Below are 23,624 nucleotides of genomic sequence, written 5' to 3'. Positions count from 1 at the left end.
AAAGATGTACAACATAATGATTTGATATGTTTATATGTTGTGAAATGATTACCACACTAAGTTAGTTAACACCTATCACCTCAGAGAGTTACAAATATTTTTTCTTCTGATGAGAACTTTCAAGACCTACTCTCTTAGCAACTTGCAAATATACAGTACAGTATTGTTAATGAGAGCCCCATAAAATATTGTCTCAAAAATATGAATAATTTGTCATAGGGAGTTGCTGGAATCCTGGAAATTTTGTGGGGATCTTCAGGTCGAGTTCTGAAGATGAGTTCATTGTTTTTAAAAAACAAATGTACTAGCTTAAAGGCTACTTCTTTCTCTTCCAATCTCCTCCCCCTTTCCCAAACACACACACAGAAGACCCACACCACAGAGTGTGCTGTCCTAAATCCAAGAAGGAAATATTATTGAGGATGCGATAACCCTACAGTAACAAAATGGAATCTACTTGCTATTGTTAAATATCTGTGTCAGTTAAGTGTCATTGAAATAAGACATAAATTGCATCCCTTGTATGAAAAAAAAAATTTGACCTAAATTAGAGGAACATCATTCTAGCATAATAGAGAAAAAGATTCTTTTAATGGGAACTGTGAAGGATCTGGCACTTTATAATTATTTCAAATTATTTTCTACAAGGACATATTAATGTAGTACTAGAATTGCTGCCCACTGGTAGAAGTCTTATACACTGTAACTTGTTACTTCTCTAGACATAAACTTCACCCTGACTTTTGGGTGAAGACTTCTTCCTCAGTCCATGGGCCTGATACTGAGCCAGTTTAGAAGCATAGGGACTCTTGCAGGTCTCAAAAGTAGACGAATAAATAATGGTTCATAGGAGAGATGATATGTGGCTTCAAATTCAAGTTCATTATGTAGGTTTCCTGGAGGACTCTTTGGGATACTGACCCCTTTGGTACAAGAGGTGAACTGTATCAAGATTTTGTCAATTCTAAAACTCTTCATGCATGCTACGAATATTTGCCTGCTTACCCTGTGCCAAGTGCTTGGAAATAGTAGCAAACAACCTAGACAAGATTCTCTACCCTCAGAGCCTTGTAATCGAAAAGGGGGACAGACATTAAATAAATTAGCACATAACTGAGTACTTAGTTAAAGCAGGTAGTCGGAAGGAGATGCAGAGGGCACTAATGAAAGTCAGTCGTGAAAACACCTAAGTCTAGTCTGTATTGTCAGGCAAGACCTTCCCAGAGAAGTGACATTTAAAGTGTAATTTAAGAGGAAGAATAGAAGTTAGGTGAGCAACAGGAGGGGATATGGAAGAATGTTCCAGGCACAGGGCTCCACCCAGCATGTGTGGTAGCCTGAAAATAGGAGCAGTAGAGGGCTACCAAAATGTCAATGGGAACCCAGTGGAAACAGTCCTGTGCGGTGTGGTTGTGAGGTCAGATCATGCAGGGCTTTTAGATCTTGGAGTCGGATGGATTTGTGTCACCTTAAGCAAGTCCCTTGGTTTTAAGCATGATTTACAACTTACCAATGTCTTCTCCATTAGCTGTTTTGCGAAACAGACTACCCCAAGTTAAGTGGCTTTAACACAGCCATTTTGGGGCAAGTCAGTTTGGGCTGGACCCACAGGCATGGTTCCCCAGTCTTACTTTACTCTCCTTGAAATCTTTCTCTTGGTTTGCAAAGTACAGCTGAAAAGTCAAGTAATGTGAGGGCTGAAAAGCATCCATTGTCTGGTAACACAAGGTTGTTTTTAACCCTAGTCTACGGTGCTATTATGAAGGTGGACGTTGTTCTGTAGTGTGTTAAGCAGTAAATAGAGGCTGTGGTGGGCTGAATGATGGCCACCCAGAAATGCTCACAGCCTAATCCTTGGAACCCATGAATATGTCGGGTTATACGACAGATGAGAATTAAGGTTGCAGATGGAATTAAAATTGCTAGTCAGCTACCTTAAAATAGGGGGATTTTCCCAGATTACCTGAACAGGCCCAGTGTGATCACAGGGGAGGGTGGTTAAAAGTGAAAGAGGAAAGCAAAAGAGGAGAGTGCACTGGAGATGTGACTACAGAAGAGGTTAGAGTAACGGGGTGTGAGCAGTTGACTTGACTGCCATTGCTGGCTTTGAAGATGGAAGGGGCCATGAGCCCCAGTGTGGGTAGCCTCTTGAAGCTGGAGAAGACCAGGAAACAAGACTTTTCCCCAGAACCTCCAGAATAAATGCAGCCCTGCTGACACCTTGATTTTAGCCCAATGACATGCATGTCAGACTTACGATCTACAACATAAAGTAATAGATTTGTTTTGTTTTAAGCCACCAAATCTTGTAGTAATTTGATTACCAACAATAGGAAGTGAACAGAGGGTAGGGAGAGTCGGATATCCACATAGACCCTCTAAAGAAGTTTGCCATCAAAGGAAGAAGAAAGAGAAGATGAGGACCTGCAGGATTTAGGGAGGATGGTATTGTGTTTGAAAATGGCAGAGATGCTGCACTTTTGAATTTTTACATTATTTGTGTGATTTCTGAGTTATTTTTATGCTTCTTAGAGATACAGCATCAGAGTGCTTACCCGACACTCCCCACTACTCTCACATACAACTCTTTAAAAGCAAGTTAATTGTACTTGAATACAAATCAGATATCTCTGCAACTTTAAAACTTGATTGCACTAAAATACCAATTCTATAAGAACATTTCTCTTTAGCTTAATACTGACTAAAACTAATTATACCCTAGTAGTACTTGATGGTAATATATGTTAAACATTTATAAGCCTTGAAATTATGCTTACGTTGAGAAAGTAGATGTCAGGACACCATGAATTTGAAGTTTATTTCTAAATCATTACAAGTAAACTGGGCATTATTTTTCAATCCTATAAATTGTAATTGATCTCTATAAACAATAACAGTAGTCAATAAACACTGTGCAATGCATGCTTATTATATCTGGCTCAAGTTTAACTCTTGGTAGCTCATTGAATCCTCATGACAATCTTATGTGGGAGTTGGAATTATTTATATTCACATTTTACAGATAGAGAATATGAGCCATTAAACATAAAAAGACCCATTTAGCAAATACAAAAGAATTGAGATATAATTTTTTTTAAGTTTTTATTTATTTATTTTGAGAGAGACAGAGACAGCACAAATGGGGAGGGGCAGAGAGAGAGAAGGAGAGAGAGAATCCCAAGCAGACTCCAAACTGTCTGTGCAGAACTCGATGCGGGGCTCAAACTCACAAAACCATGAGATCAGGACCTGAGCAGAAACCAAGAGTCAGACGCTTAACCAACTCAGCCACCCAGAGCGCCCAGAGGTATAATTATTATTATCTTAAGTTGGCTTTATTGTGATTTTTTTTTTACAAACTTCTGCCTTTTAAAATATTTTTTTAAAAATTTGCATGTAGTTGACACACAATAATATTACACTGGTTTCAGGTGTACGACATAGTGTTTCATCTTCTCTATACGTTATGCTACCTCACCACAAGTGTGGTTACCATCCGTCCCCTTACAACACTATTAAAATACCATGGACTGTCTTCCCTGTGCTGTGCTTTTTATTCCTGTGACTTACTCATTCCATAACTGGAAGCTTGTTGACCCATTTTGCCCATCTCCCCACCCCCTTCCCACTGGCAACCATTAGTTTGTGCTCTGCATTTATAAGTCTGATTATGCTTTTGTTTGCTTACTCATTTTTTTGTTTCCTAGATTCCACATATGAGTGAAGTCTTATGGTGTTTGTCTTTCTCATTCCGACCTACTTCATTTACCAAAATACCCTCTGGGTCCATTCTTGTTGCAGATGGCAAAATCTCATTCTTTTTAATGGCTCTGTAATATTCCAGTGTGTGTGTGTGTGTGTGTGTGTGTGTGTGTGTGTGTGTGTGTGTGTACACACACCCCATATCTTCCTTATCCATTTGTCAGTAAACATTTAAGTTGCTTGCTTCCATATCTTGGCTATTGTAAATAATGCTGCAGTAAACATAGGGGTACATGTATCTTTTCAAATTAGTGTTTTCATTTTCTTTGAGTAAATACCCAGTAGTGGAATTACTGGATCACATGGTATTTCTGTTTTTAATTAAAAAAATTTTTTTTAATGTTTTATTTATTTTTGAGAGAGAGAGAGAGAGAGAGAGGCAGTCTACAAGGGGGGAGGGACAGAGAGGAGGGAGACACAGAATCTGAAACTCCAGGCTCTGAGCTGTCAGCATGGACCCCAATGCAGGGCTCACACTTGTGAACCACAATATCATGACCTGAGCCAAAGTCAGACGCTTAACCGTCTGAGCCACCCAGGTGCCCCTGTTGCTAATTTTTTTTAAATGTTTATTTATATTGAGAGAGAGAGAGAGTATGTGCAAGCAGGGGAAGGAGAGAGAGAATCCCAAGCAGGTTCTGCCCTGTCAGAGCAGAGCCTGATATGGGGCTTGATCTCATGATCATGACCTGAGCAGAAATCAAGAGTCAGATGCTTAACAGACTGAGCCACCCAGGCGCCTTCTGTTTTTAATTTTTTGAGGAAGTTCCATACTGTTTCCCACAGTGGTTGCACCAGTTTACATTCCCACCAACAGTGCATGAGGGTTTTTTTTTTCCTCTACATCTTCACCAACACTTGTTATTTCTTGTCTTTCTGATTCTAGCCATTCTCACAGGTATGAGATGATACCTCACCTGTGGTTTTGATTTGTATTTCCCTGATGAGGAGTGATGTCGAGCATCTTTTCATGTGTCTGTTGGCCATCTGGATGTCTTTGGGAAAATGTTTATTTGGGGTTTTTGTCTATTTTTTAATCAGATTGATTTTTTGGTGTTGAGTTGTGTAAGTTCTTTATATATTTTTTATATTAACCCCTTAAAATGTAATCATTTGCATATAAGAAGTTTCTTTTAGTTTACTCAAGGAACCAGCAGTCTATACAAGCATCATTTAAGGTCTTGCATTGTATGGACTTTAAATAGGTTCCAGCTGCTGCACACTCTCAGATTTTCTTCCTCTCTTCTTTCTTTTGCACATTAACAATTTCTTGGAAATTTTTGGAAATGCCTATCACATTTGGTAAAATTTTAAACATAATAATAATATCAAGAGTTGGTGAGAACTTTGTTTTTTAAGGCATTCATTCACTGTTGGTGGGGAGTATGAGTGGCTATAAGCCTTTCTGAGGAAAGTGCTTATAAAATATTGTCAGCAATAAAAATTTAATATGTAAGTATGTTATAGCTCTGCAGTCTAACTCTATGAATCTGTCCTACTAATCTATACCTGACCAGCCAGACAAAATGTACGTCCAACCAACAAAGAGAAAGAGCAATGGAATTAGAAAATCATCATTGGATCCAAAGTAGGTAGACAGTGGTTTGATGAGGAATAGGATATTTCTACATAGTCTCAATTCATCTCCCCATAAATTACCCGTTAATTACAAAAGGAAACAGAGTAACTCTACTATGGAGAAACCTGGCAAACACCACACTAATCATGTGATCAAAATTAACACCAATATTGGGAGAACTAGCATCACATGCTTCCTGATATTTTCTGAAACGGTCACATCATGTCATTGCTATTCCTTCCAAGAATGCATAACCTGCATCTGATCATGAGAAAACATCTGGGGGGAAAAAAATGAAATTGAGGGTTTGTCTATGAGATAACTGAACTATCCTCTTCATAGATGTCAAGATCAAGAAAGAAAGAAAGACTGAGGGTCCAGACTAAAGACCTAGGATCTCCAATGCATTGTGTGATCATAAACTAGGTCCTAGGCTAGAAACAAAAGTAGCTAGAGAGCGTATTAGTGGGACGGATGACAAGACTTGAATAAAGGGCAAATTAGATAATAGTGTTTTTATCATAAAGTTTCTGATCTTGACAATTGTACTGTGGTTATAGAAAAGGGTGGGGTTTTTTTTTTCCTTAGGAGGTGCACCCTGAAGGATTTAGGGGTAGGAGCGTGATGTCTCCAACTTATTCTCAGGAAGAGTATGCACATATATAAAAACACGAAAGAATACTAAAGCACATGAAGCAAAATGTAAACAGTTGGTGAATTTTCATCATGGTTATGTAGGGATTCCTTGTACTGTTCTGGCAAATATTTTTTGTAAGTTTGAAATTATATCAAGATAAGTTTAAAAATAAATAAATTAAGCCCACAGGCAAGGCAGGATGACCTAGGAAAAACTTTTCGAATAGGGCCCAGATGTAATGACAGTTTTCACCAGCCTTTCTTGACTAAAGATGATGCCACATTTCATGTCAATATTCCATATAATGTAAGCCTGAGGAACAAGATTAGAGTATAATTTGTCCAAAATGGTGTTATTCAAGTTTATACTTCTGTTCTGACTTTGGCCAGAGCCATTATGGCATATCCAGAAAGAGGTATAGATACAATTACATGTATCGTCCTTTGTATGTATTATTTCTCACAACCAAACATTTGATGAGATTTGGACTGCCAACAATTTGAGGTTCTAATTTCTGACAAGGACCTAGACTGTAGTGGTGCCTGGCTGGCTCTCTTGGTAGAATATCGGACTCTTGATCTCAGGGTCGTTAATTCTAGCCCCATGTTGGGTGTGGAGCCTACTTCAACAACAATACAACAACAAAGAACCTGGACTCCTAGACTGTAGCTCTTCTGTGTTGCCAAATTCAATTCGTCGTCTTGAATAGGCAGCTGAGCTAAGGTTATCACCTCTTAGGAAAAATTAAGGAGTCTTCCACAAGGATGGAGGTATTCCTGAAGGCAAGGCCAAGTAATTTTTTTTTTTTTTTTTTTGAGAAAACAGCCCAGTCCATTCCTGCAAGATATAAATTGACTCTTTTAAATTACGTGCTATAAATGGGTCAGTGATAATTTTAGCTTGGTACATTCTTAGAAGAGATTGAAACTCATTGTTTACTGTGGCCATTAAAAAAACCCCTCTGTGTAGCAACCCCCCCTCCCGCCAAGAATGTCTACTTTTGAGCACTGTAACATTCAGATGAGCCCTCCAAACTTGTCAAACTTAATTGTGAAAAACATGTAAGATAGCACAATTTTATGACCAAATATATAGAATTATTGGCTCTAAGCCATTTACATGTTTGAAGGACAAAACAGTTGATTTTCTTTTTTTTTTTAGAACAGTTGGTCTTAAGGCAGTTTTTTGGACAGTAATTAACCAGACCAGCTGCACGATGAGGCTGCTGTTAGTAAGCAACAGTAAAACCATATTTGGAGGAAGTGAAGCACAATTCTAATACGGCATAAAAAAATCACTCTTTGGAGTTAGACTGCCCATATTCATAATCCCTATCCTCCCACTCACAGGATATACAACTTTGTATATTTGTTTAGCCTTACTATTCTCTAGGGAGTACCTATTTTCTCTGGGGATCATACTATTAGAATAGTACCTAAGAGCACTGTTGATAAGGGTCAGATTCACTGTCATATCTAAGTGGAACAGGCACATAGAAGGCGCCCCACGTCTGTAGTTGTTATTACTTCTTTGTCTGGTCTCAAAAGCAGCGAGCTGTGTTGAGATAATAAATTTTAAAGGAGAGCAGTGAAAACCCTGTTTTATGTGCCTGAATTTCCTACCTGTCATCAGCCCTTTCCTGCTTCTCTGACTTACAGGCTATAGACATACGGCTTCCATACAAACAGCAGTAGTCAAGAGCCTTCACTGAGTCAGTACCACTTGGTCCACTTTATGTCCAGAGAGGCAAGAAGATTCAGGAATATCAGTAAAAATGTAGCATTCTCATGCTGTTTCTGACAGTTTCCCTATCATAAACAGAATAAAAACAGTCAGCATTGGCTTCAAACAAACAAACCACCAAAAAACGCCAAACTTCATGCTTGCAATTTGTTGTGAAAGAAATTGGCAGAAACCTGAGAAATCTAATTTCTAGAAATCTAATAACTCCATAATTTGTACAGGAAACTTATTACTCAGGGTAGACATGTTGGCATGGGCCAAAAGCTGACCAAGCAGAGTAGACCTGAGGTAATTCTAGTTTCCACTCAGCGACTTTTTTCAGTCTGAGCTTTTAGTAAGTCTTTTATGGGAGGAAATATAATTTATGCTCAGTTGGCAAGGATGGGGGTGAAGGGTGGGGTTCCTTGCTTTATAAAGCTGAGAAGAATCTTCCTCCCAGATATCAGTAAGGATCTGGGTTTTTGTGATGTCACTGACCATATCCATGCCATTGCTAACTCTGTCCCAGAATCTGCCTGCTTTCCTGATTCCAGTATTCTCCTTCAAGAGAGTCAAGATTTTATAATTCAGCTCATATTTAACAATATCCCTACGGTCTTTTATTTTTATTTTTTATTTATTTTTTTTTTTTAATTTTTTTTTTTTCAACGTTTATTTATTTTTGGGACAGAGAGAGACAGAGCATGAACGGGCGAGGGGCAGAGAGAGAGGGAGACACAGAATCGGAAACAGGCTCCAGGCTCTGAGCCATCAGCCCAGAGCCCAACGCGGGGCTCGAACTCACAGACCGCGAGATCGTGACCTGGCTGAAGTCGGACGCTTAACCGACTGCGCCACCCAGGCGCCCCCTTACGGTCTTTTAAACTTGTGTTATTGTTGTCTCACTGCCTGGCTAAATTGTTTTTACTTAGGGCAAGCAAGCCCCCAACTTTACCCTATTAGATTTGCTAGATCTCTTGATAAACACACCAATGTAAAGACACCAGAATGCGGTCCCAGCACATCCTCAGTAGTCAGAGATCTTGTTGAAAATGAAAACCCCTTGCTCCATTTCACTTTGTAAAGCTCTGGACCTCACCAGTCCAATCCTAAATACAAATAATCCCCAGGACAGCTATGCCAGGCAAGGGTAGAAGTCAGTGAGAAGTGAGCTCAGTGCCCTGGAGAGGCCGGAACCAGGTGCGTGTGCCGTGATGATAAACTTTGCGGTGCTGGAGACCTGTAGGACACTATTTTCAGATGTTTCCCATGTGCTGGCAGCCAGTACTCATTGGTTTGTTTGTAAATAGAACTTGATAGGAACTTTTCCACTCAAATTTACAATGTTGTTGTAGGGGCCATGTTCCTTAAACTGTTTTTGGCTTCCAACTCCCTGGAGAATCTGATAAAAGCTGTAGACCCTCTCTTCTCAGAAGAATGCACAGGTGCTTACGTATGCTTGAAAACAATTGCACATAATTTCAAGGAATTTACATGAAACACTTTCAGAGCCTGCTCTTCATTGCTCCAAAACCAGCCATAAGAAGTCTATCTTCCTCTCCCTCAAAACGTTCCAGAGGGCTCTTTTGTACCTCTTTAACAGTCTTTGAATAATTGAGGGTGATGATGAGGATCATGGTAACTACACTGTATTGAGCTTTCAGTGTTTGTTAGACACTGTGTATTCCTTAGCCCCAGAAGTGAACTCTGGGTCATCTTCTCCAAACCTGTTCTTCCAGCAGCCTTCCCCAACTCCATCTCTTCAGGTGCTCCGGTGGGACTGGATCTGTACCCCTACCACTGCAGTCGCCTTCCTCCTAACCACCATCCTCTCTCACCCTGCTTCATTGCAAGCGATCCCCTTATTTCTACCCTTGCCCTTCTCAACACAGCAGCCAGAATCATTGATCCTAGTAAAGCACAAGTCTTATCTTCCCTCACTGTTCTACTCAGAATCCTCTACAGGCTTCCCATCTCATTCAGAGTGAAAGATGAGATCCTTCCAATGGCCAGCTCAGCTCCAGAAGATCACAATACATTGTACCGTGCATGGTATGCATAGCAGCCCCCGTGATGGTCTGTAAGACTTTGCACAACTCTCCCACCCCCATAACTCAGTGACTTCTGTGACCTTCGCTCCCCTGCTACGTTTTCCTTGTTCACTGTGTTCTAGCCACGTTAGCTTCCTTCCTAATTGTTAGGTGCACCAGGCTGTCCCGCCTGAAGCCTTTGCATTTGTTACTTCTGCCAGGAATCAGGTCCCCCCAACATCTGCTTAGCTCATGTCTTCACTTTCTTAAATTCTTTGTTCAAGAGTCACCTTGGTGAGGCATACACCGACCACCCTTATTAAAATGCAGTCCTCAGCTCTATCCTAGCATTCCCTATCTGCCTTTAGCTGTGCTATTTTTTCCATAGCAATCATCATCTTCCAACGTATTCATAGTATCTTGTTTACTTATGTTTCTCTCTTCCCACTGGAATGCAAGCTTCACTAGGATGGAAAATTATTGCCTGTTTAGTTTGGCATATGGGTGCAGTATCTAGAAAAGTAATTGTTATATAATAAGGGCTCAAAGCCTGTTGAATGAAATGAACAAACCCTAGGGAAATATATTGTTCTCCTTTTATAATTATGGTTTTAGATTCAAAGAGATTAAGCAACTTGCTCAAAGTCACACAACTGATGAATGGTATCACTAGGATTTTTGGATTTTCTGACACTAAAGACTTAGGTTCTTAAATACCAAAAATACTTCTTTCCAAGGATATATAAAATAAGAGGTCAAAATGTAGTCTAGAAGTGGCAGTCTTACAAGGCTGAGGAGTCAAAAGTTGGAGTTTGGGGCCAACACAATGGCTGCAAAGGACCCTTTTCCTTTGTGGCAAAGGACCCTGCCAAGAAGGGAACCACAGGTGAGGTGGTTCAGAAATCTCTGTGTGTGGACTGACTTCCCAGCAGTGAGTGCATGGGGTGAACATCTAAGTGGCCCAGACAAAAGCTGGAAAGGTTGAAAGAGCCCAATAAAGATTTCAGCAGCTCCCACCTTCGGGGAGACAGTTTGGAGTTAAATTCCTCCCAAGGTATAGGGACTTGGTAAACTCTACAAGACTTTTGTCAAAATTCTAGAAGAGCCAGGCCATAAGAGTAAGAACCACACTTGCAGAATCAAAAATAAGTGGTGGTAGTGAATTTTAACTCATTGAATAAACTAAACCCCTGAGTCCCTTCAGATGTAAATAAATAAATTGAATGATGGGATTTGGGATAATTACATGGTTTCAAAGTACTTCTCCAAAATTACTTACTAATTACAAAAGTGAAATAGGTAACTTTACGGTAGAGAAGCCAAGGAGACACTGCCTTAATCAAGAGATCAAAGTGAAAATCATTGATACTAGGATGAATCGAAATCAGGCCCTACCTGAGACGATGCACCAAGAACAGTGTGACTTCCATGATTTCCTCTAGTGATGCTCACCTGAGTATGATCATGCAGGTACATCAGACAAATTCAGATTGTGAGACAGTGTGCAAAGTACGAAGCCTGTAATCTTCCAAGTGTCAAGGTTATGAAAGTCAAGGGAAGACAGGAACTATTCCGAGCTGAAGAAATTGGGTGACTAAACTGAACATTTGATTCTAAACTGGAACCTTTTACCGTAATACTTTGAGAACAACTGAGGAAACTTGACATTAGGATTGAGTATTAGATGGTAACAATATATTTGTGTCAATATACCGATTTTGTAAATGATCATGTCGTGGTATGGCGTACAAATGAAAGTGTGCTTGAGTGATGGGTTGTCAACTTGACAAATCACTTAGATGGGTTCCTGAAAAAAGTTTTATGACTATATTTAAGACTTGTCTTTAGATTTATGATTGTTTCAAAATAAAATGAAAAAAAAGTGTATTTCTGTATAGTAGGATCAAACAACTAGAAAGTGGAATTTTTTGAACATAAAATACTTGGGAGTAAATTTACTCTGTAAATTCTACATTGCTGAGAGAAATTAAAGAAAACATGATTAATAGAGAGATGTACCATGTTCATGAGTAGGAACACTCAATGTTGTTCACATGCCAGTTCTCCCTAAATTGAACTATAGATGGAAAACCGTCAAAGTCACAATCCAAGCAGGGTTTTTGGTGGAGACTGACAAACTGACTCCAATTCCTATGCAAAAACAAAGGAACTAGAATAGCTCGTTCAGTCTTAAAGAAGAACAAATATGGGAGGCTTAAATGATCTGATTTAAAAATGACTATTAAGTCACAGTAATCAAGGCAGTATGGCATGAAACATATAGATCAGTGGAATAGAACAGGACTCCAGAAATACACCCACACTTCTATAGCCCTTTGATTTTTGACAAATGTGACAAAGCAATTCAATGGGGAAAGAAGTAAGTGGTGCTAGAACAATGAAAAAAGTGAATCTCAACACTTACTTTGCTCCATACACAAGTATTAGTTTGAAACAGACCCTAAACATAAAAGGCATATAAAGCATTTATAAGAAATCATAGGAGAATATCTTTATAACTAGTGTAGGCAAAGTCTCCTCAAAACAGTAACCAAAAGGAGGAGGCGGACGGAAGCAGTATGAGAAGAGGAGGAGGAAGGAGGAGGAGGAGAAAACTGAACTAATAAAAATTAAACATTTTCTGCTCATCAAGAGACACTTTTGAGAAAATTAAAAGCAAACCACTCACTCAGAGATAATATTTTCCATACATGTACTTGACAAAGAACTTGTATCCAAAATCTAGGGGCGCCTGGGTGGCGCAGTCGGTTAAGCGTCCGACTTCAGCCAGGTCACGATCTCGCGGTCCGTGAGTTCGAGCCCCGCGTCGGGCTCTGGGCTGATGGCTCAGAGCCTGGAGCCTGTTTCCGATTCTGTGTCTCCCTCTCTCTCTGCCCCTCCCCCGTTCATGCTCTGTCTCTCTCTGTCCCAAAAATAAATAAACGTTGAAAAAAAAAATTAAAAAAAAAAATCTACAAGAATGCTTTTAAATTATTTTAAAAAGTAAACAAAGAGAGCTTGCTCCCAGAATGGTCATGTGAGGAGCTACATGGACCTGCTTTCCAGGGAAACAACTGTAACTAATAAAAGCTATCATTTAAAATCTCTGGAGGTTAGCCTGTGGGTGGGCATACATACAGCAGTTGAAGAAACATTTATTCAGGGAAATCTAAATGTTAGAACAGCAAAAGTGGGTGGCACTTGAGCCATGACCTTCTGCCCTCTCCCACACTGCATGACCAAAACTCCATTTGGGTGGGGGTAGCCAAGAAGTTGGGGTCCCCTTCCCCTCAGCTCCCAGTTAAGAGATACTGTATCTCATCAGGAGATTTCAGGACACCAAGCATTTCTCATTCACCCAGCTCCTTGCTACAGAGGGTAAATTCTTGGCAAAGAATTGTGGCTGAGAGTTTGGGAGCTCCTTTCCTCCACCCAGCCCCCACTCCTAGGGCAGAAGCTTTATTCTAGGCTTGGAAAGTTGAGAATATGGAGCTCTGATGCTCTTGCCCTGCTTGATTTGTAGGGTTCTGTGCTGGTAGAGGCCAAATGAGAAGGCCAGGGACTAGTGCCTTCATGTAGCACCTTATTAATTAAGCAGGGGTGTCACTCTGAGAGAAGTGGGCCACTGTCCTCACCCCCAGCCCCAGAGCAGTGCATCAGAGATTTCCCCAGAGGGAGAAGTAGTGCATAAACCCGGAACTCTGAAGTTCTTAAAAGAACTTATTTGAAGCAGAGTATGTAGAAGTTCAAACCTAAGGATGAGGGGGGAAAATGGGGGCTTTGGTGGTAAGCAATTAAGAGGCGGCTTCGTAGCTCCATTAGAGCCGCACACTAAACTGTTGGAATGAGCATACCAGGGAAATAGTCAAGGATGAAGAACACTTTTGGGGCCAGAACAAATCTCAAACACTGGCCTCAGAAACTAACCCTACAAAGGAGCCTGAATTTATTGGATCAGACTGGGGAGTAACTTATGCCCCAGGGCATAAATTGAAAATAATAGATCAATCAGCCAGCAATTAGTGGAGCTCAACAACTGGGTATAATATGAAAGAGTCAGACAGCTTAACAGATCAGGTTCTTAAAGAAAGTAAAAAAAAAAAAAAAAAAAAAGAGTCCTGCTAAACCATTCTATGAGTGCCCAAGGTTGTGTCCTCTGAGGAGTAGCAGCAGAGACTTCTTGCAGGTAAAACAGACCTCACTAGGATACTCAGTTATTAAATAAAGAAAAAATAAATAAAAACAAGCTTCTGGTGGGGGTAGGGAGTTGGAATCAGATCATAACTTGAATCCACAAGAAAAAAAAAATGAAGAGAACCAAAAATGTAAATAAGGCTAACATGCTAAATTATAAATATATACTTGCTCTCCTCTCAGCTTCTCTGAAAGACATAAAATTGTGTAAAGTAATCATTGTTATATTCTGTTGGCTTGTAACATGTAGTTGTACTGTGTATAACAATATAGCATAAAAAGGAAGAGGCCATGAGCTCTACAGGAGTAATGTTTGTGTGTGTCACTGAAATTAAGTTGGTATATATCTGAAGCTTTTTTGATGTTAATGCGCATATAATAAGCCATAGCACAGCCACTAATAAAAAGTGAGATTCGTTAAAGGAATTAAAATGTTATATTAGAAAATATTCACTTAGTGAAACAGAAAGGAGTAAAAGAGGAATAGAGAAAAAATATATAGAAAACAAAAAAGTAGAACAGCAGACAGACATCAACAATATCAATAATAACATTAAGTGTAAATGGAGTAGTCCATGTAATCAAAAGGCAGAAGTTGTCAGACAAGGGGAGAAAAGAATCAACATTATGCTGTTTACAGGAGATACAGTGTAGGTTCAAAGATACAAATAGATTAAAGAATAAAGATGGAAAAGGAGAAATGGCACAAACAGCAACTACAAGAAAGCAGGAGTGGCTTACTAATATCAAACAAAATAGACTCAAAAACAAAAAATGTTACTCCAGATTAAAAAGGGACACTTCATAATGATCAAAGTGCCAAATCATCAGGAAGACTTAACAATTACAAACAAACATGCATCTAACAATGTAGACCCAAAATACATGAAGTAAAACTGATAGAAATGAAGGGAGAAATAAACAACTCAACAACAGTACTCCACTTTCAATAATGCTTTAGATTAACTAAGCAAAAGAGCAGCAAGGAAATAGAAGATAAACCACCTAGATATAACAGACATCTGTAGAGCTCTCTGAACAAACACAGCTGAGTACATATTTTTCCCAAGTGGATAAGGAACATTCTTTTAAGATAGGCCATATGGTATGCCACTAAAAAAATAAATACACCTCTGGGTGCTTGGCTGGCTCAGTTGAAAGAGCATTGACTCTTGATCTTGGGGTTGTGAGTTTGAGCCCCACGTTGGGTGTAAATTTTACTTAAATCTTTTTTTTTAAAAACACCTCAATACATTTTAAAAAGTTTAAAATTATACAAAGTATGTTCTCTGACTGCAATGGAATGAAGTTAGAAATCAATAACAAAAAGAAATTTGGGATATTCACAACTGTGAAATTTAACAATTTACTCTTATGTAACCAGTGTGTCAAAGAACAACTCTAAAGAGAAATCAGAAAATACTTTGAGATGAGAGAGAATGAAGACATGACATACCACATCTTATGAGATGCAGCTAAAGTAGTGCTTAGTGGGAAATTCATAGTTGTAATTGCCTGAATTGAAAAAGAAGAAAAAAAAATTTTTTTTAAGAAGATCCCAATTCAGTAACTTTATCTTCCACCTTAAGGCACTGGAAAAAGAAGAGCTAACTCACACCAAAGCACGCAGATACAAGGGAAATAATAAAGATTAGAGCAGAAATGAATCCAATAGAGAATGTGCAAACAGTAAAGCAAATGAGTGAAACCAAATGATGATTCATTGACAAACCTGTAGTGAGATTGGCCAAGTAAAACAGGAAGAAGGCTCAAGTCAGCAAAATTAGGAATAGAAGAAGGGACTACTAACTACAGAATTAAAAAGGGTCATAAGGGAAAACTGTGAACAACTGTCTGCCAGAAATTAGACAATTTAGGTGAAATAAATTCCTAGAAAGGCACAAACTATCAGAGTTGACTAGAGGAAATATAACATCTGAATAGACCTATAACAAGTAAGTAAATTGAAGAAGAAAACGTAATAAACTAACCACAATGAAAAGCCCAGACCCATATAGCTTCCGTAGTGAATACTGACAAACGTTTAAGAAGGAATTAATGCCAGTCTTCACAAATGTCCAAAATATAGAAGAGGAAGAAACACTTTCCAACCAATTCTTTGAGGCCAGTATTACCTCAACACCAAAACCAGACAAAAATATCACGATAAATCAAGAAAATTATAAACCAATATCTCTTATGAATAAAGACACAAAAATCCTCAACAAAATTCTATCAAACTGAATCCAGCACCATATTAAAAGGAAGGTATACTGTGGCCAAGTAGGATTTATCCCAGGAATGCAAGGAAAAGTGAAAATCAATTAATATACCTTACTAGTCAAATAAAGGACAGAAACCATATTATCATCATGGTAGCGTTGGTGGTATAGTGGTGAGCATAGCTGCCTTCCATCATGGTAGACATAGAAAAACATTTGACAAAAGTCAACACTCCTCTGTGATAAAGACATTCCTACTGCTACTTTTTGGTAGGAATAGCGAACTTCGTCAAAATCAAGAGCCATTCTTTCCCCCTAAAATCAGGAGCAAGGCAAGAATATCCACTTTCACTGCTTTGTTCAACATGAGTGGATTAACTCCAAATGTTTCAAAGATTAAAAGTAAGAGCTAAAATGAAAAAATTTCTTAGTGGAAGATGGGTAAATCTTTGCAACCTTGGTGTTGGCAATGGTTTCTTAAATATGGTATCAAAAGCACAGGCAACTAAAGAAAAAAAAGATAAATTGGAATTTAAATTGGATGGAGTGATGAAGATGTTTTAAAATTGAATGTGTTGATAGTTGCATAACTGAATATACTAAAAACTATCGAATTTCATGGTATGTGAATTATATTTCAGTTTTTTTTAATGTTTATTTACTTTTGAGAGAGAGAGAGAGAGAGAGTGAGTGGGGAGGGGCAGAGAGAGCCAGAGACACAGAATCCAAAGCAGGCTCCAGGCTCTGAGCTGTCAGCACAGAGCCCGACATCAGGCTCGAACCCGCAAGCCATGAGATCATGACCTGAGCCAAAGTCAGACACTCAATCAACTGAGCCACCCAGGTGCTCCTATGTGAACTATATTTCAAATGAAGAAAAGAAAATCAGGGGCCCCTGGGTGGTTCAGTCAGTTATGTGTCTGACTCTTGATTTCAGCTCAGGTCACGATCTCACGGTTTGCAGGATCGAGCCCGTGTTAGGCTCTGTGTTAAGAACGTGGAGCCTGGTTGGAAAATTCCCTCTCTCTCTCTCTCTCTGTGCCCCTTCCCTCCCCTGCACACTCTCTCTCTCAAAAATAAACTTAAAAAAATATAAACATCAAGAGGCAAACAAAACAAAACCCACTTTAATACACTTCACCAAAGAAGATATAAAAATGTTCAATAAGCTGGGGCACCCAGGTGGCTCAGTGGGTTGAGTGTCCAACTTTGGCTCAGGTCATGATCTCCTGGCTTATAAGTTTGAGCCCACATCGAGCTCGTTGCTTTCAGCCTATCAGTGCAGAGCTGGCTTCTGACCCTCTGTCCTCCTCTCTGTGGCCCTCCCCCACTTGTGCTCTCCCAAAAATAAGTAAATATTTTTTTAAATGTCCAGTAAGCCATGGAAAGATACTAAGTATCATTATGATTCAGGAAAGTGCAAATTAAACCGTAAGGAGATACCACAACACACTAAACAGAACAACTAAAATTATAATGACTGAGAGTACCAACTGCTTACATTATAGAAATTCTCACTGACCTCATATCCCAGCCACTGATTAGCACAAGTACTTAACCCATAAGGACACTTCAGTTGTACCATAGTTCCTGCCATTATAGCCCTTTGGCAGCTTCTGTATCTACTTACCACCGTCGATACCTGGACCGCTGCGTAGAGCTGGCTGTTCACTTTGTAAAGTACGCAACCATGTACCTACAAATAAAACATGTTTATTTTATGAAAGTCAGGTCTTCACCTTTGGCTCTTGGGCGATTCCAAAAGTAGAAAGTAGGTTACTTGATGCTATTTTAGGTTTGTTTTCTTAAGTTTGCCATTAGTTGTTCTCTGTCTCCCCAGTAAATGGAAAATAAACCACTTTCTATGTTCCAAGCAACCATAATCCACAGTAGTTAACCATTTCCATTGTATGGATAAAAACTGCAGCTGAGAGAATCTTGATTTGCTCAAGGCAGGACACAGTGAAACCGCTGTTTGATCCCAGTCTGAGAGTTACAAAGCCCAGGTCCTATGGCCTATATTGAGGTCCCTTAAAGATAGTATATTGGATTCTTTTTACAACACACTTGCCTTTGAGTTTCAGAGTGATTTTTTTCAGAGTATATTTAATATTTATTCCACTGTAAAGAATCTGTGTTTAATTAATATATCTATGGAGTGCTTCCTGTATGTGGGTACTGTTTGTAGAGATGAATACATTGATCCAGACTTGTAGAAAGCTCAGAGTTTAGTAGAGAAGGCAAGTGTGCAAATAAACATTTTCAATACAGTAAGATAACTGCAGTGGGAGAAGTCTTTAGTAAGCACAGTGGCTAACAAAAAAGGAAGTAATCAACTGCTGGAGTGGTTATTGAAGATGAGAAAATGGCATAGGACATGCAAGGATGGATGGGTAGGAGTTTGTCAGTTGGTCAGCTGACCTGTGGGTGTCTGTTTCTGTGTCATGACTAAGTGTGGAAACCATGTATGCATAAACATCAGTATTTGATTTAAGTAAATAACTACTTAAAGGTAGAAAAAATTCATTGTTAGTTGGCAGGAATGCTGTGTTCCTTTACACCTTTTTAATAATTAGCTTTGTGTTAAGATAGAATTAAAACCTCTGAGCAAAATGCAGAAGCCTTAGAAGGGCAATGCTTTTTATTGGCACGCGCTTTGTAAAACACACTGCAAAACAACCATTAGAGTTCTTTCATTCTGTTGCATCTGCTTTTTTGGAATTTAACGCTAACCAGGCAAGATGAAACAAAAATTTGCAAGTTCGTGAAGATTTTGCTTTGTTCCTTTTTCAAATTTTGCTGAACTTGATAAATGAATATACTTGGGATGCATGCTTCTCAGATTTTTAGGAGGAAAGCTTTAAATTACATCTGTGACTATTTTCTAGGTATATGTTGTTTCTCACACGTAGATGTTGTGTGGTCAGGTAGCAGTGGTTAGTTTCTGATGAAGCTACTATCAGATTATCAATAAATGTCTTATTAGAGCTAATTACAAATAATTTTTACAAATAATAATGGTAATTATTATTAAATATAATTATATTTATACTGTCTATATTATAATAATTATATTTATAATTAGTAATTATATTATTAATCACATTATAATATATTATTATGTTATATTATTATTATTATTCAGCTCTCTTATGTATTTCTTACTGTAGCCTTTTTTGTCTCTAATTTCATTATTCTTGGGATAAATGGGGCCAATTAAGAGGGAAATGGGAATCTTTCAGTGTCAGGTGTTTGACTCAGCCACCTTGTGCCACTTTTACTTATGGGCTGCATAGAGCAATAATACCTGAAACGTGTTTTTGAAAGGGTACATAGAAAATTCTAGAAAATAAGGAATCTGCTCAGATAGTGACTGGCAGCTATTACAAAGGAAAAGCTGAGATTTTTGTGTTCTGTTTTGTTCTGTTCCTTTTTTTATCTTAGTTGTTGCAATGGTTGATGTTTTGGTACTCCACAGCAAGCTAAGTGTTATGTGGTGATGGCAGAGGTTTTGATACACTGCCATTTGGAAAAATGTATTTAAATATATACAGATGTCATGTAATAGTTTTAATGGCAATACTCCATGCACATTCATTTGATTGTGGCTTAGGGTAGTCGTTATCTTATGAAATGTATTACTATATGTATTTAGTAATATGTTCTAGATGAAACTATATACTATAGACAAAGAATTATACAAAAATAATATATTAAAGTCAGTGCCTTGTGGTTAATCCAAAATGTTTAAAAGGGAATACTTCCTTAAGTTTATGAATACAAGTCAAAGAAAGAAAAAAATATATTTCATTTTTAGATTATATAAATGGTGGAGAACTTTTTACTCATCTTTCTCAAAGAGAGCGTTTCACAGAGCACGAGGTGCGGATCTATGTTGGAGAGATTGTGCTTGCCCTCGAACATCTCCACAAGGTAAGATGCTCAGTCTTTGAGAGTTCTTTTCGTGAAAAAAAATCTATTTTAACTGAGGTAATGCTGGAGCTAAAGAGCTACTGTTTTAAACGTCATTGTCTTTGTGGAGATTGTGAAAGCACACTTACACACCGTTGCCAGTATTCTCAATTCTGTAGTTCCCTTTTTCAAAAATCATCTTTTTTTTTCTTGGTAGTTCCTGTGATACGGATTAAAAAGGTAGAATGTGAGCAGTTCTTTGGTTCTTGTTTATGAAAAATCCTAATGCTTATTACAAAGTACCATTAGAATAAAAGCTTTTCATTCTTAAAATAACCTTTGAAATAAAACCACAAGTCATAATCTATATTTGCTTAGTTGTGACTTACTCCGTTGCAGACTCTGCCTGTTTGTTTGCAGGGTATATTTCCTGATTAAGTTGGAGAATATGAGTTTTTGGAAAGAAGCGCCTGCCACGCTACCCAGCTACCCCGCTGTCCCACTCTGGTCTGCCTTTGCCTTTGTTTTGCCCCTGGGGCCCCCCTCTTGTTCCCTCTCTGTCCCTCCTCTTCCATTGTCTCCATGTAGCGTGAACTCAGTTGCTAAAAACTTTGAGTGGAATTCATGCCTGTGCTGCTGTTTGAACTCCATAAAATCCATTCGAACTTTAAAAATATATATATTATTTCAGATACTATTAATCTTGATTGAAGAAATTTTGACTAAATTTTTTTTAACTTAATGAGGATGGATTATTATAGAAGCAGTTAGCTGTGTAGACCAAGCGTGTGTGTATTTCCTCAGAAATAGAAAGTATTTGAGTAATTTTCATCAAAGTGTGTGAGATCATGAGGCCATCATGACTTGAGTCGCTACATTAGGATGAGACAGGTGCATTGTAGAGCTACTATTCTTTGTCGTGAATTCAGATCCTGCACTGGATTAGACATGAACAGGGATTAAAGTGGTGTTTTTTTGGAGCATGGACAGGAGTGGAGAGAGATGAAGGAAAAGGCAGGGAAGAGGGAGGAAAATTTTAAAGTGGCAAGGAGACTGGAATTGCAAGATGGAGGCAATGGACGGGAGAGGCTGTGAGAAAAGATGGTGAGAAGACACAAGCACAGAAGGAGGGGATCAAGGAAAAGGGACATCTAGAGCAGAACAGAGCCAGGACTGGATGGGGGGGTGGGGGTGGTCAGAGCAGGAGTCTTACAGAGAGTGGATGAAAATGTATAAGAACAGGAGGGAAAGAAAAGGCCCTGGTGGGCATGGCGGGTGGGGCTGCAGTGTGTGGACCAAAGGGACAGAGGAGCAGGAAGGGAGCTGACAGACATTCCTTTGGGTGGAGTTGTCCTGGGGTGGCCAGCTTTTGCTGGTTGAGTATCCGTGGGATATAAAGCAGTTAGGGCATCTTCATATATGAACCAAATTGGGCCCAGGAATGGGTTGAAAAGATCTTGGAGTTTTATGCTTAGGTGTAAGTTTTTATGATATAAAAACGATGGTAGAAATCACCATAAATAACCAGAGTAGAAACAAGCAAAACAAATACAAAGCTGCAATGGGTAAGCTACTAAATTCAGTTTTTAATTTGTGTGAAATCTTTAATTCTGTTAATTCTGTTTATTAAAGAAAAAAATCCATGAACACCTGTTATTATTAAAACAGGGTAATCAGAAGTAGAAAACCTGATGAATACTGGATATACATGTAATTGATGTAGAGTGAAAGTAATGTAGCAAATCAGATCTCAGCTAAGTTTCTCTTAATCTTACTACCCTAAAAAGATAAATGCAAAGAGATACAACAGGAAGCCAGGAATATTAACCTTGACACAGCTGCTAACATTGAGTTTCCTGAGAAGAGACAAAAATGAGAGTTTCCTTGGAAGTGATGAGGTGAAGCAGATGGTAAATAATTTATTTCTAAAATTGTTTTCAAAGAGTTTGTTTCAAAGAAAAAAAAGTCACACTGGCTGTTAGATATTCATGAAGCTTCGAGTCAGATGTCTGCTCGGACTGCAGATATTATCCTCTCTTTCTTGTAGAACACTGAAGTTCCAGGAGGGAAATTGCCTAGCATGTTTCCTTCTGTAATTTTTTGTTTCAATTTTAAGAAATTAGTACGAATCTGCTTTTTCATATACTTAATGTTGTAGAAAGCAGGGTTTCTAAGTTTAAAAACATTTAATTTAGGCTGACATAACATGAAATATGCAATGCACATATATCAAGAACTTATATGACTTGTGTAGATTTACTTAGCTGAAGAAATAGCTGAAGTGTTTTACTGTAACACATGCAAAACAAAATGGAGGGATGTATAAATGTTATCTAATTGACTTGTTGCTTATTTAGAAGCCTATTATTCAACAAGCCTTTATTAATTATCTATTTGATGCTTTGCAAGATACTAGATAAATGTGAAGAACAGAGTTAGAGTATGGTTATATCAAGACAAGGAGGAAACACCTAGAAAATATCAGTTATTTTTAGATAAGTGCAATGTATGTGTAGGTGCTGTAAGAAGAAAAAGAAAGACATGACCAGCGTGGAATCTGGTTAGTCAGGAAAGCCTCCGAATCCATTAGCAAGTGATGGACACGAATTGGCTAAAAGTACCCGAAGAAGATCATGTACAGTGAGGATTAGATAATTAAGAAGATAGGAGGAAGCAACAGTCAACAGAAAGACCCCACAGAAGCTGGTCCAACAAAGATGGACCTTCGTTACACAAAGAAGGAAGAGTTAGGAGGTAGGAGAGGTCCAGCGAGCCCAGCAGATGAGCCCTGAGATAGAGGAATTCACATTTGCCATGGCCAGTCACTAAGAGCCATTAGTGCATCCTGAGCAGGAGAATCCTTTTTTTGGTTTGTTTTTAAGGTAGACAAAGACTTTCCTAATTTATTTTTTGGAAACTGTTATTTTAAAATGCATATTTGTTTGTTTTTACAGTTGGGGATTATATACCGTGACATTAAGCTTGAGAACATTCTACTTGATTCTAATGGCCACGTGGTGCTGACAGATTTTGGTCTGAGTAAGGAGTTTGTGGCTGAAGAAGTGAGTATTATATTTTAATTTGAAGTTAGTAACAATGGAATGTACACAATGATAAAAAATGAGCTGTAGAAGAAGCATTTGTCAGGATAGTACCATATGGATTATGGATTTTTGGGGCAGGTTTGCCTAGAGGAACATCTTGACCTGAATGACTGTAAAGAGTTTTAGCTTAAATTACCATGGAACATGGAACCATCTTGCTAGAATTGCAGTAAACATTTAATGAATATATCAGAATTCCCCAGTCTAAAACAAATCAAAACTATGCATTTAACTTTCCCTATAAAATATGACTGAAAATTTTGAATAATCCTTTGGGCCCTTTAGGAGAATTATGGCTTAGGTGATAACCAGTGGACCATTACAAAACAAAGGACATACAGTTTACATTATATTTACAAAGTAGGACATGTCGTGATGGCCCTTCGAATTCACTTGACAAAAATGACAAGGATCTACTAGACCTACTTCTTCAACAATCTAAAATTATTGAAGTAATTTGTG

The 23,624-nt window shown here is 38.5% G+C and overlaps 1 protein-coding gene and 1 long non-coding RNA gene across 11 annotated transcripts in view; one reads left to right on the top strand and one right to left on the bottom strand.

Moving 5' to 3' along the window:
• RPS6KA5 (ribosomal protein S6 kinase A5) overlaps window positions 1-23,624 on the top strand; it is a 182,455-nt gene that overhangs the window by 82,198 nt on the left and 76,633 nt on the right. For 8 of the 9 annotated variants that reach the window (XR_005791137.1, XR_005791136.1, XM_040478006.1 and 5 more), the window contains 2 exons: window positions 19,964-20,079; window positions 23,013-23,120. The exons of the other annotated variant lie outside the window; for it this stretch is intronic. Coding sequence is in view for 6 of the 8 variants with exons in the window: in XM_040478006.1 (XP_040333940.1) it covers window positions 19,964-20,079; window positions 23,013-23,120 (224 nt within the window). In the remaining 2 variants the exon portion in view is untranslated. The remainder of the gene's footprint in view (window positions 1-19,963; window positions 20,080-23,012; window positions 23,121-23,624) is intronic. 9 annotated transcript variants of the gene reach the window in all.
• LOC121032191 (uncharacterized) lies at window positions 3,214-19,074 on the bottom strand. Of its 2 annotated transcripts, none has more exons than XR_005791139.1 (3): window positions 17,777-19,074; window positions 6,629-7,786; window positions 3,214-3,249 (listed from the first exon to the last, which is right to left on the bottom strand). It is a non-coding gene; the product is annotated as an uncharacterized LOC121032191 (long non-coding RNA). The 2 variants fall into 2 exon arrangements; XR_005791140.1 differs by lacking the exon at window positions 3,214-3,249 and having other exon boundaries at window positions 4,868-6,815; window positions 7,601-7,786; window positions 17,777-19,066.

Source organism: Herpailurus yagouaroundi, unplaced genomic scaffold (assembly GCF_014898765.1).
Source record: "Herpailurus yagouaroundi ecotype Mexico unplaced genomic scaffold, PumYag 141, whole genome shotgun sequence".
Taxonomy (NCBI): domain Eukaryota; kingdom Metazoa; phylum Chordata; class Mammalia; order Carnivora; family Felidae; genus Herpailurus; species Herpailurus yagouaroundi.
The sequence above is the reverse complement of the archived record's forward strand: the minus strand, read 5'-3'. Positions and strand labels throughout refer to the sequence as shown.